Source organism: Nicotiana tabacum, chromosome 9 (genome assembly GCF_000715075.1).
Source record: "Nicotiana tabacum cultivar K326 chromosome 9, ASM71507v2, whole genome shotgun sequence".
Lineage (NCBI taxonomy): Eukaryota > Viridiplantae > Streptophyta > Magnoliopsida > Solanales > Solanaceae > Nicotiana > Nicotiana tabacum.
Genome location: NC_134088.1, coordinates 88,230,578 through 88,244,926, shown reverse-complemented (window position 1 = coordinate 88,244,926; position 14,349 = coordinate 88,230,578). Strand labels below are relative to the sequence as shown.

General features: G+C 38.7%; 1 protein-coding gene across 1 annotated transcript; it reads left to right on the top strand.

Moving 5' to 3' along the window:
• Positions 1 to 273: 273 nt before the first annotated feature.
• Positions 274 to 837, top strand: LOC142164011 (uncharacterized). Its single transcript, XM_075221175.1, has one exon. The coding sequence runs from the start codon at positions 274 to 276 to the stop codon at positions 835 to 837; it is 564 nt and encodes a 187-aa protein (XP_075077276.1).
• The last annotated feature ends 13,512 nt before the right edge of the window (positions 838 to 14,349 follow it).

Here is a 14,349-nt window from a genome sequence, read left to right as displayed (position 1 = left end):
CGCGAAAGCCGGCCTACTGAAACACTTGTGTATGTCCCCATCGAGATAGATGACTCAACGGGGTTGACAGAGGTGACGGTACAACATGCGCCAGCCGAAACAAGCAAAGAAAAAGAAGTCGCGAAGGAAACTGAGTCAGAGTAAGAGAAGACAGCAAAAATAGTGCCAGAATAGGTTCAAAATCAAACCACATTAAAGAAGCGGCCTCCAGCACCTTTCCCCCAAAGATTGGCCAAATATCAAAAAGATGAGCAATATAAGAAATTCTTGGAGATGTTGAAGAAAATTCAGGTAAACATCCCATTGATTGATGCCTTAAAGGAAATGCATGGTTATGCAAAAATGATGAAGGACTTGATGTCTCGTAAGTTCTACTTTCAAGACTTGGCCACAGTTATACTAACTCAGATATTTAGTGTTGTTATGACAAGACCCATAGCTGAGAAGTTATCTTATCCAGGGAGTTTCACAATCCCATGCACAATAGGTAACTATGCGTTTGCTAAGGCAATCTGTGATTTGGGGGCAAGCATAAACTTGATGCCCTTGACTATATATAAAAGGTTAGGCATTGGAAGAGCTAGACCCACATCTACGTTGTTACAGTTGGCCGATCGGACAGTGAAGAGGCCCTATGGTATACTTGATGATGTATTTGTACAGGTGGGGAAGTTTGTTTTCCCAGCAGATTTTGTCATTTTAGACTGCCGGGATGACAAGGAGATTCCCATAATTTTGGGAAGGCCATTCTTGGCCACTGGGATAGCCCTAATTGACTGTGAAACTGGAGAGCTAAAGATGAGATTGAACGATGAAGAGATAACATTTAATGTGTAGAAATCTATGTGGCGACCTAGTGAGTTTGCTAACTGCTCTCTGATAGAAGCTGTGGATGTGATCTTGGAGGAGGAAGATGAGACTCTGAATGCAAAAGACCCTCTAGCAGCATACCTCATGAACTTAGAAGAAATGAATAGTGAAAACTTGGCAGAGTGGATTTTGGCCCTTGAAGGGCGAGGGTACTGGAAAAGAGAGCTCGAGTTCGAGCCTTTACACTTAGAAGAAAGAAAAACACCTCCAGCTAAGCCGTCAATTGAAGAGCCACCACAGTTGGAACTAAAACCGTTACCTTCTCACCTCAAGTACGCTTTCTTGGGACCTAAATCCACTTTACCTTTTATTATCTCATCCAGTTTGTTAGAGGTGCAGGCAGAACAACTTTTGCAGGTGTTAATGGAATACAAGACTGCAATTAGCTGGACCATTGCATATATTAGGGGGATCAACCTGACATTTTGTATGCATAAGATTCTATTGGAAGATGGGCACAAACCTTCCAGAGAACATCAAAGAAGGCTAAACCCCAATATGAAAGAAGTGGTGAAGCAATAAGTGATCAAGTGGTTAGATGCGGGAATCATCTTCCCAATCTCTAACAGTAACTGGGTTAGCCCAGTTCAGTGTGTGCCAAAGAAGGGTAGTCTTAGTGCCTAATGAGAATAATGAGTTGATCTCAACTCGTACAGTTACAGGTTGGCGAATTTATATGGATTATAGAAAACTGAACACGGCCACCTAGAAAGACCATTTTCCTTTACCATTCATTGACCAAATATTGGATAGACTGGCAGAGAGGTCTCACTTATGCTTTTTGGATGGGTATTCGGGGTACAATAAAATTTCCATAGCCCCTGAGGATAGAGAAAATACATCATTCACTTGACCGTATGGCATATTTACTTTTCGGAGAATGTCGTTTGGCCTATGCAATGCACCGGCCACCTTTCAGAGGTGTATGTTAGCCATTTTCACTAACATGGTTGACGATATTATGGAAGTCTTTATGGATGATTTCTTTGTGGTAGGGGATTCGTTAGAATACTATCTGCACAATTTAAGAAGAGTGTTGAAAAGGAATGTGGAGACAAATTTAATGCTGAACTGGGAGAAGTGCCATTTTATGGTACAACAAGGCATATTGCTGGGGCATCGAGTGTCCAACAAGGGTATTGAGGTTGACCATGCTAAGGTTGAGGTGATTGAGAAGTTGCCACCGCCCACTTCAGTTAAGGAAGTAAGAAGTTTCCTCGGGCACGCCGGGTTCTACAAGCGATTTATAAAGGATTTCTCTAAAATTGCTAACTCCTTATGTAAACTCCTTCAAAAGGATCATTCTTTTATGCTCTCTGATGACTGCAGGTTAGCATTTGAGGAGCTGAAAAGGAGACTGTGACTGCACCAATCATCATCGCACCCAACTGGGAGCAACCATTTGAGCTCATGTGTGATGCGAGTGACTATGCTATAGGAGCAGTCCTGGGGCAGCGGAAGGACAAACTGGTGCACCCAATTTACTATGCAAGCAGAACGCTAAGCGGTGCACAACTCAATTATACCGTGACTGAGAAAGAGATGTTGGCTGTGGTGTTTGCATTCGACAAATTCAGGTCTTATTTGATTGGTTCAAAAGTGATTGTTTATACTGACCATGCAGCACTTAGGTACCTGATAGCAAAGAAGGAGTCAAAGTCGCGCTTGATCCGTTGGGTTCTTTTGCTACAAGAATTTGATTTGGAGTTCCGCGATAGAAAAAGGGCAGAGTACCAAGTGGCAGGACACCTTTCAAGGTTGGAGGGAGCTGAAAATAAAGTCGAGGTAGAAGATATAACTGAGACATTACCAGATGAACAATTAATAGCAGTGACATTGGAGGAAGCGCCATGGTATGCAGACATTGCAAACTACCTGGAAAGTGGTATTGTCCCCTATGATCTTTCCTCTGTTCAAAAGAAAAAGTTCTTTCGTGACTGTCACATATATTATTGGGATGAGCCTTACCTGTTCAGGATTTATGTTGATAACATGATCCGGAAATGTATCCCCGAGATAGACCAATCTTCTGTTTTGGTGGCTTATCATGCATCACCATATGGTGGCCACTTCAGAGGAGTAAGGACCGCCGCGAAAGTGCTGGAATCGGGCTTTTACTGGCCGACAGTGTTCAAAGATGCACACTTATGGGTGAAAGGTTGTGACGAATGCCAACGAACTGGGAATATTTCCTGCCGACATGAGATGCTTATGAACCCAATTCAAGAGGTAGAAGTATTTGACGTGTGGGGAATCAATTTCACAGGGCCTTTCATCAGCTCATATAGTAACAAATACATACTCGTAGTTGTAGACTATGTGTCAAAATGGGTGGAGGCTGCAGCGCTCCCGACAAATGATGCTAAGAGGGTAATTGGTTTTTTTGAGAAAGAACATATTCACCCGATTTGGCACTCCAATGTCGATAATCAGTGACATAGAAACTCACTTCTACAATCGAGCCTTCGCAAAGCTGTTAGAAAAGTATGGTGTATGTCACAAAGTTGCCACCCCATATCATCCACAAACGAGTGGGCAAGTAGAAGTGTCGACTAGAGAGATAAAGAGTGTTTTGACAAAGACTATGAATGCTACAAGAACGGATTGAGCAAGAAAGTTAGATGATGCACTCTGGGCCTATCGTACCGCTTTCAAAACTCCGATTGGTATGACGCCATATAAATTGGTATTTGGGAAGGCATGTCACCTACCAGTGGAGTTGGAACATAGAGCTTTAAGGGAACTGCGACAGTTGAATCTTGATATAGAAGCTGCGGGTACAAGTAGAGTCATAGAGTTGCACGAGCTTGATGAATTTTGTTACCACGCTTTTGAGAGCACAAGATTATACAAGGAGAGAATGAAAATAATGCATTATAAAAATATTCTTGAGCGGAGTTTTAAACCCGGAGATAAGGTATTGCTATACAACTCGAGGTTGAGGTTATTACCGGGTAAGTTAAAGTCATGATGGTCGGGACCATTTAGTGTGGTGGAGATTCACCCCATCGGAGCCATAGAGATTACTGCATCAAATGACCCTCGCACATTTAGAGTCAATGGGCACAGGTTAAAACATTATTTGGGCATGGAAGATGCGGAGGTAGTGTTGGTGACTCATTTGCTCGAGCCACCAAGGTTAAGCGAGCCTTAAGTGAAATTATCTGTGTTGTGCCACGACGTTAAATCAGGCGCTTGTTGGGAGGCAACCCAATTCGTAGTTGATTTTTAGTGTAGTTAGAATTTTTCCTTTTTTTTTTTGTTGTTATTGTTGTTGTTTTGTTTTTAGGTACTAACAAGTTTGCAGGCAAGTTGGGCAAGTCAAACAGGGTTTCAGTATCACCTGACACACCAGGCATTGGGGCTGGTGACGTCTGGCTAACGCCAAGTTCTGCTTGGCCTTAGGCTGGCGACGCCTGGCTAACGCCAGGGTCTGCTTGGCCTTAGGCTGGCGACGCAGGCTAACTCCAGGTACTGGGCCAGGCGACGCCAAGTAAGTTATTTCGATCAGTTTAAGTTATTTTAGTCGAACCTCCTCACATTACACGCCCTAAACACTGAACACAATACAAACAACCCTAACCTCACTTAAACCAAAAACACATCAAACTTTAGGAAAGAAATTCACAAGCACACACATCTTCTCATCATCGTTGCTCTCAACCAAACACACTGCATGAATTGCCCTCACCCACAAACACTCAACAAGACATTTCCATAGTGGTCTCCCCCATCCCCATTGAAGTCAAGTTTAATCTTGCTATTCTTTCACACTAATCAGAAATTCTCAGGCAGATTCCTCCTCTCAAAAGCTTCAAAAGTATGATTTATTCTCTTTCCTTTGTAATTTTGAGAGAGGTACAAGTATACAATTACACACAAAAATTGGTGGTTGTTCTTCATTGTGGTATTGAGTTTGTGTGCCCCAACCCCATGAAACCCCATAGGAATGGTGCTGCGATTATGACAACATGTGGTAGTATGGAACCCCCAAGCCGATTTGGGAGGATGAGGCAATCCCTCATGTCCATAAGAAATTCCATGGCACTAATGCATGTTAAGTGTTTGATATAATGCCTCAATGGCATTCCTTGTCCCCATTAGATCCCGAGTCTCCGGGATTAATAGACTAGTGTTATGAAGTCATACACCACGATAAAATCTTAAGTGTGGGTAGCTCGTGGGTAGCCCATGTATTGTTCTTTGATTCTAATATTAAGAAAAGACGAGGTAAAGTCTGAGTAACCTCGGAAAGTCGGGAAAAATTATGTGTGTAGTGTGTAATGTAGTTTTATCTGACTACTGCTTATTTGTGTAGGAACAACGATGCCTCCCAGAAAAGACACAGGAAGAGCCAAGGCTACTTCCACTGCGCCAGCTAAAGTAAAGGCGACCTCAATATCTCCCCCAAAGAAGAGAAAAAGGGGGGGGAGCTACCTCCAATCTAAGTGGAGTATAAGCTGTAGCAGCTATAACAGCTATGCATCAACAACCACAAGGCCAACGGGAGTTTGGAATCAATAGCATACCACCGCATACTAAGGATTGGTACACGCGTTGTAGGCCTAAACATGTACACCCGGAAGCAGCTATCAATGAACGCAGCTTGAAAGCAAAGTATCAGGCAATTTGGATGGGCATTCAGGATATGGGGTTGAGCTATGTATTCAAGAACACAGGGAACATTAATCTCAACTTAGTCCGAGAATTCTATGCAGTGTTTGATCCGCAGAGTACTGAACAGTTGGTGCCGATTCGAGGGCGATTGATAGATTTTTCACCCACGACCATATGTAACTTTTTAGGTGCTCCGGATGTTCCTGTGGAGCCATTGGACCACTTCATTCGCCGGCCTACATAATAGAGTTGAGACACATGCTTTGTGGTGTCGATTATACGGCAGCATGGGTCCGGGATAAGATAACTAATCGGCACAAGAGGTTTACTAAGAAAAAGATGATAGCGGAGGCTCAAGTGTGGCTTAAACTGATAAATGCACGACTCCTACCGTGCAATCATGACACACTCATTAGCCGTGAGAGGACCTGTGTACTCTACTTCCTCATGACAGGTCAAAGGGTAAATGTGGGCCATATGATCTGCTACCAGATATCTGTAGTCAGAATGAGTAAAAAGATCGATCGAATGCCATTTGCCAATTTTCTAACTCAGTACTTAAGACACGAGGAGGTTGAAGAGGAGCCAGAGTTTGACCACACCATTGATCAGCCCCTATGACAAACGGACATCACTAGCCTCCGACTGAAAGAAGAGACTGCCATAACATCTTTGACAAGTACCGAGCGCAATGCTTGGGATGATAGTTTTATGGCCCATCTCTATGGGATGATGGATTTGCAGCTAAGGATAGAAGGTCGACATGCCACATCTGAGGAGAGGACTGAATTGGAGCATCGATATCCGCTCAATGCTCATGCCCAGCAGCTGGTTGGGTTAGGAGATAGATACAGACTCCCCAATGATGAGGATATCAACACACCGAAGCAGTCTGAAGCTGAGCCAGAGCAGTCAGATGGTGAGGGAGATGATGATGAGGACGACGAACAGGATGAGGAATGGAGAGCGTTAGAGGATAAAGACGTTGCTTGATCAGGGAGTTTCTTTACACCCTACTTATTTTTCGTGTTTTGTCATTTTGTGCATGCACTGAGTACAATGCATGATCTAAGTGTGGGGTGGGGACTTGTACATGTTTAATTTTAGTCATTTAGTTATTTAGTGTTAAGTGTTTTAGTGCCGTTAAAAAAAAAGTTGGACTCATCCCGATGATGGATCTCCGAGATAGTTTTCTTGAGGGAAGTAAGTCAAAAGAAAATACCCAAAAGATTTTTTATGTGCAGGTATTGTAGTAATTCCCCCTTGTTTTTTCTTTGGGATGCGGTTCTTTTCCAGGGGCTTTTAGTTGAACCGGGCGTAGTTAGTTCTAATTTTTAGGAGTTGGAACCACGAAGCTATGCATTTAATTGTAGAAATATCTCTTAGCTTTGTTATGCCTTGAGAATAGTTAGTACTATGGTTGTAACGCTTAGGCTCGATTTTCGACTCTCGCATAAGTATCTTAATTCGTAGATTTCTAATTTTGCTTAACTGCTTTGACTGGAGTGTCGCGATGAAACCAATCCTGAGTGAGTTTGTGCCATGCGTGTGTGAGTTTTGTATGTATTTTGTGCATTGCATTTGATGTCTAAAACTTGCTCTGTGTGTTTGCAAAGCAAAATATTAGTCTTGTTCAGTCTGAGAAGTGATATAGGCATTTCTTTGTTAAGCCAGTTATATATAGTTTATCCACCTAAAAGTTATGTAACGTAGTTAACCCCTTTGAGCCTATAATCATATTTCTTTGGCAACCACACTACAAGCCTTACCCAATTGTTTGAATTAATCATCTTTTTGAACATTTTGACCCCTAATGAGCACTTGAATTGTTATGAACTTTGTAAAAGTTAAAGTGTGTGGTGGTTGATTTGGTTTTTGAGTGGAACTAATGAAATAAGGAGAAAGGTGAACTCTTTTGAAAAAGTAAGAGTTGCTTGAACTAAAAAAGAAAAAAAATAGTTGTATTGTTGGGAAAAAGAATATTCTTTGTTAAGTGGCGACTCTCAATGTAATTATGCATAAAGAAATATGGGGTAATATAAATTGAAGTGAAGGTGGAATGTTTGGTTTGGCACAAGTATGGTATGTGTGTTAAAGTATATGTATTAAAGTGCTTAAGGGAGGTGTAGTCACTCATATCCAAATGTATCATACCTGACCCGCAGCCTACATTACAACCAATGAAAGTCCTACTTGATCTTAGACTGAATGAACTCGACTAGTAGAGTATTACTCTACGGGCAAGCCTATGGTGCATCATTTGTGGCATATGAATGTTATTTCTGAGAGTGAGTGAATTTTGTCTATCTTGAGTTCCTATGTTCTTAAAATAAATTATGTGTGAAACTAAGCTCTCTGATTGGGTGAGGGCACATGATTCATAAAGGAAAGGTAATATTATTGACATCCATGTCAGAGTAAGTAAGTGAATTGTGAATAAGGCATGGTATTTGTGAGTCGAATCTTGAGGAGAGGATGTCACACTTGTGTGCTTAAACTATTTTAAAAATTCTTGGTGTAATGAGTTAGGAGAATTGCTTTAAAAGGTCGTATCTATAAATGTAGTTTGATTGCTCGAGGACGAGCAATGTTTAATTGTGGGGTATTGATGTGTGGCTATAATTCCATAGTTTCGTACATTATGTGCCTTGCATTTTACATGCTTTAATGATAAATTATACTTTATTTGCGCATAATGGAGTCTATTTTATGTGTAGGAATTGGAGATGAAAGTAGAGAAAAAGGGATACTTAAACGTTGAAAGTATGCTCGAGAACAGTGAAAAGGAGAGACCTGACGAGGCCAGCCAAAGGCCAGGCTGGACCAGGCTTTAGCCTGGCGAGGCCAGCCAAATTCCAGGTGTTAGGCTGGCGACACCAGGTCCAATCCGAGTTTTGAAGACTTAGTTCATTCCTGGTTTGACTAGGACTCGGCCCATACATTTAGGGTTTCTTCTACACATATAAATAGATCTAAAACACCACTTGGAAGGACGTTTTTTAGCAGCCAAGGGACTTGGGCAACCAGAGGCAAGAAGAGCTGGTGGAATCAACTCTTGGGAGTTAGAATCATCATTTCTACATCTTTTCATCTTTACTCTATATTTTAATTATGCAAAATATTTGGGATATTGTTACTATGAGTATGAGTAGCTAAATTCCTAATCTAGGGTTTTGATGGAACCTATTGAAGGATGATTTTCTTGTTACGTTAATAGAGATTTGTCGTAGTATTTTCTCTATTTGTTCAACTATATTATTCTTGTGATTGATTGAAGGGCCCTCAATTAGCTGTGCCTATTTAGTATGTATTACTCGGGAGAGAGTTCATATTTAGGTAGTTGTTGAACAACATCACTCCTAAATGTATATGAGGGATCAATACGGAGGTTTAAAGGTGGGCTTAGGGATAACGAAACCTTGATGCGATCTGAATGAGCTATACTTAATGCAGTTAGCGTAATTCAGAAAAATATGCCTAGTAAATTGTGGTAATTATTCGGGAGAGAGTTACAACAGTTAGAGTGCTCATGGTTGATAGAGAAGACTTAGGTAAATTTGTAGAAAATATAGCGGAAAAAATTCCAACAATAGGGGAAATCACAACCTTAGATCATTCCAATTCTTGTTTACAACTTGTTCATAGTTAGTTGTTAATTATTACATTTTCATTACATAATATTTAGTTAATAAAACCCAATCTGCTACTTAAATATTTTTGAAGATTGATTGTGTGAATTTGTGCGAGTCTAGTAGCTGTGTTTGATAGGTTAATTCCTTGTGGGATTCGACTCTGGACTTATTAGCCGAAATATATTTGCAACGACCGCTTAGTCCTTTTTATAAGGCATAGTTGGGCGTGATCAATAGTCGTTGACTAACTGCTCAGTATGGACAATTCTCTTCATCAGCTCTGTGCCTATCAGGTTGATCTACAAAAGAAAGGGAAGAAGTGATTATCAAACAAAGATAAAGAAATCACATGCAAAATAAATAGGCTAAGGCTTATACCTTTAAAGATGAATGGACAATGTCATTCATCCATGTCAAAGAGCCGTAGTTTTCTAATTTAGACTTCTCAACTGGACCAATCAACGGTTTTAGCCATACATCAGCTTGGCCAGACTTTTTCAAAAGATTACCATCCTCGGGGACTTCAATGGTAACTTTTTTTTATCATCCTACTACTACTGGAAGAACCAACTTTAACATGAGAAGTGGTAGCAATAGGGATAGTTGAGGAAGTAAAAATAGCCACGGGAGGAGCAGTGGCAGCAACAACAGGCGCGGTAAACTGAGAACCAATAGGAACAAATACTGGAAAGGAGACAAGGGGTGCTTCATCATAAACTAAGCCAAAGTCTTCGCAATCAAACCCATGGGAAACCAACTGTTATGTAGAGTTACGAGGTGCAACAATCATCTCTTCATCAGAGCTCACCAAAGTGGCACTCTCAGGCTCATTCACGAGAACTGAATTTGGAGGATGAGTGGCTTCATCATCTGAAATAACGCGTCTCTTAGCCCGAGGCTTACGCACTAAAGAGCCCTCCTCTCGTTCCTCTTCACCCTCAGAAACATGAGCTCTCTCTGCTTTTCTCTTTGATGAAGAACTCAAATTAATCTCTTGAGCCATGGACAAAGAAAGTCTTGATGAAGCAATAGACGCGACACTAACAGCCTGTATGGGAAATCCTAACAGAAGAAAGAGTTAGTAAATCTCCAAATAAATATGAAATAAATGAAGAAAGTTAAAGGTAAGCATACCATGAGTTTTAACTTTCCAACCAAACCTATGAGAAAGGTATTTCCAAGACCTTCCTTCCATAGGAACAACCGACAACAATATTTCTACCCAAGAACGGAAGTCTGGTATTTCTTTGACAACTTCCATGGTTGCTAAAAAAAAAAAAGAAATAGCCACAGGATCGTAAGTGTCTTCTTCCTTCATAAAAGAGAAGAAAAATATAAAAAAATAACTTACGTGCAAAGTTCCATTTCTTTGGAAAAGGCATGTTCTCTTCACTCACTAAATCACTTGTGGGAGAAGCAACAAAACGGGCATACCAGCCACGGTCTTTATCATCTTCAGGGCTAACCAAAACCCTTTTACTCCTAGCCACGAGAGTAAACACCCCTGAACGAAATAATTTAGGGGAATAAAGATGAAGCAAGTGTTGAAAGATGAAGGGTAAAGAGGCCGAATTAGCCAGGTATCTTAAACATGCAACAACTCTCCATACAATAGGACCAATCTGTCCCAAGCAAACGTTAAAGAAACGACAAAATTCTATGATGGATGGGTCAATAGGTGGTCTAAAACCTAACGTAAAAGGATTTGTGTAAACGAAAGAGCAACCAGCTTGGAACGAAATAATCCTTTGGTTTGGACCAGGAACTAAAATTAGAAAGTCAAATTTCCAATGGTAATCTCTTCGCACAAGAGAAATCAAACCCTCAGTAATCTGGGAAGGATAAAAATCGGCACGATCATGGGAAGTCATAGAAGTAACTTGATTTTTAATTGATTTACGATCAATAGAGAAAGAAAATTATGCAGGAAGAATTTCATCAACAATTGGTTCTCGAATAGGTTCAATCGAATCCCTATTTCTGGCAGAAAATCTATGAGTTGAAGATGCCCTAGTTCTAGAAGAAGAATGGGTAGCAACGTTGGCTTAAGAAGTAGAACCACGAATGGATACAGATCCTAGACTATGTAATCTACCGCCTTTTCTATTCCTAACAGGAGCAGTTGAAAGAGGAAGTTCATCTACAATTACTACTCTGCGAGGATCGGGGTTTGATGAAGACATGGTTATACGAGAAAATAATGCGTGCTGAAGAACAAGAACGATTAAAGAAGAAAAACATTGTAGATTGAAGGTTTTGTGAAACTAAAAGTGATTGACGCAGCCGCAAGAAAGCCTTAAAAACTGCTGAAGAATCGTAGACCAAATCGACGAAGGCATGAAAGTGACATGTGAAGCGATGGTTCTAAAGAAGATGCAATGATATATGGGAAACGGCGGCAAAAAATTTCCGCCATAAATACGTGGCACTTCCCAAATATTTCATTGCAGAATATTCGGCAAGTGAGGGGACTATCTGTATTGGTAAAAAATAAATATTACACGTGGAATTATATGAGGATGACAAGGTAAGATACGTGGATTACTAATAAGATGACAAATGGAGTGTCGCATTAAAAGATTCACGATTTACAACAGGTACGAGCAAATCACTCACGAGACGAAATGATACGGTTGCCCGAGCCTAAATTACTCAGCGAAAAGACACAGGCAGGATGAATCAAGACAGTAAAGAGGGAAGATTCATGAATCTCTAATTAATGTGGAAGAAGAATCAGAACCGTTATAGAATCTTCATGAACAGTTACGGTTGCCAATTATAATATTTCATTAATGTCTTTAATGTTCATAATGATTCAGTCGTAAAAGGGAAGAAACGTTATATTTGTAAACTCATATAATGGAAGAGAATTTCACTTGTAAAGACATGTTCTGATGAACATTGGAATATAATTATTTTCTTGTGATTTTTATTGATTACTTTGTCATTTCTGATTCCGATTTCCTTTATTATTTTTGAGAGAATATTAAATTTTTTGATTATCAATTACCCGAGTACTTCTAAAAATAGACAGAATCTAATTCTTTGGTTAAACATCAATCCAAGTAGTTGGGGCCAATTTTAACCACCTTAGTAGAAAACCCTATGATATTGGCTCGATAGTCCATACAGTTTCATTAAGCGACAAAAAGTTGCTATTATGATGTTTAATGGTTGCTTTTCTCAAATATATTTCTTTGTCTATATTGTGTAGGCTTTCGCGGTCTTTTACTTCCTTTTTTCTTTTTCTTTTTTTTATTTCCCTTCAAGAGTTTCCACGGGAACTCACAATCTATTTGTTGGGAAGGTGCTCAATCTTGATGTTTTGTGTTCGACCTCGACTGATGATGACTCGAGAGCTTTCCTTTGCTGTTATCTTATATTAAATATTCGATGAGAGATTTTGACCATACACTAACTTTGACTCCGATAGTAGAAAGTGGAAATAATAATAATAGTAAGAAGATTATGAAAAACGGTTAGAAGAGAAGAAAGAAAGGTTATATTATATGCACACACCAAAAAAAAAGACCTTTGTGAGGCTTTTTTGTTGTTAAAGATATAAAATTATGCCTAGATATGTTTGCTTATGCTCTCTTTCTATTCATTCACTTATTAAATAATTTACCATTACAGTGATTTTTCAGTCGTTTAGCATCGAGAAAGTCTTAAAAATTTGTTTGTTGCGTACAATTTGAGCATGATAAATTTTAGAGAGTAGCAGTTTTGCTGGGGGCCCAGCATGGGGCCAATTCCAACCACCTTAGTAGAACAACCTATGAGTTCCTGCTATAATGTCATTTGTTTGATTTGACACAGAGTCTAAGAAAAAATAATTTTTTTTGGAATTTGTGATTCTAAACAAGTCAAAAAATAATCCAGAATTTTTGTGTAATTATAAAAGTTTCTCATTAAAAATAGAATTAAAAATTTAAGCTAAATTATTTCAAATTTAATATGAGATTATTTTTTTTAGTCCGGACCAAAAAAAATAAGTTTATGAGTATGTTTTTCTATATTGTGTAGACTTCCGCGGTCTTCTTTTTCTATTAAGGATAAGCTAAGGATGAAGCTTCACTGCAATTATTTATTATCAAGCTAAAGCTGGTGGGCAACGAGGGCTGTTATTGATCAAATACATTAACAATATTCATTTTTCTCTTTGGGTTAGAGTTAGTGCTCTCTCAATTATTGCTTTGATTGCTTTATTGTTAACAATAAATATAATATTGCCTTTTTCCCGTAATGTATGTAACAAATTAATGAGTAGGTTAAGCCATGACAATAACACATTTATCCCAATATATTCCTTTGTATGATCTCTTTCCCATATATAGGAAGGTAGAAAAAGCATAACAATTAAATAAATAGAAAAAATGAAAAATTATTCTTAACAATAAAGCAACCAAGGTAATAAATCAACGGCATATGACCAAATATACATTTTTATCTTCGAAAATGGTATAAGAATACTCATCATTATACTGTTGGGTTATCTATACCCCTGCCGTCATATTTTGAGTTCAAATATACCCCTCATTTAAACGGAGGGACACGTGTCATCGTCTTGTTGGTCAATTCTAAATATCTCCTAATTAATTAAAAAGACTCATTATCCATACCCGAAAAATAATTTTTTAAAGCATATTTTTTTGTAAAAACTGGAAAAAACTGAAATTATTTTTACTAAAAACTGAAAAAAACGAAAATAATTTTTTTTTTTCAGTTTTACAAAAAATTGCTTTAGAAAAAATCGAAAAATATTTTCTAAAATAATGTTTTTGTAAAAACAAAAAAGAAAAGCTGAAAATCAATTTTATAAAACAATTTTTTTGTAAAGCTGAAAAACTGCTCACTCTTGTCGTCTTCTTTTTCTATTAAGGGCGAAGCTTCACTGCAATAATTAACCTAAACTATAGTTGGTGGGGACTGCAATTGATCAAATCCATAAACAATTTTCCTTTTTCTCTTTGGGTTAGTGCTCTCTCAATTATTTCTTTGACTGCTTTATTGTTAACAATAAATATAATCTTGCCTTTTTCCTGTAATGTATGTAACAAATTAATCAACAGCTTAAGCAATGATAATAACACATTTCTCTTCCCAATTGCTTCGGCATAAAGGAAGGTAGAAAGACATATAAATAGTGGAGCCTCAATTGTCAATTTAGATTAAAAATCTTTCATATTATCGTAGTATTTTAATATTTATTATTTTAATTAAGATATCG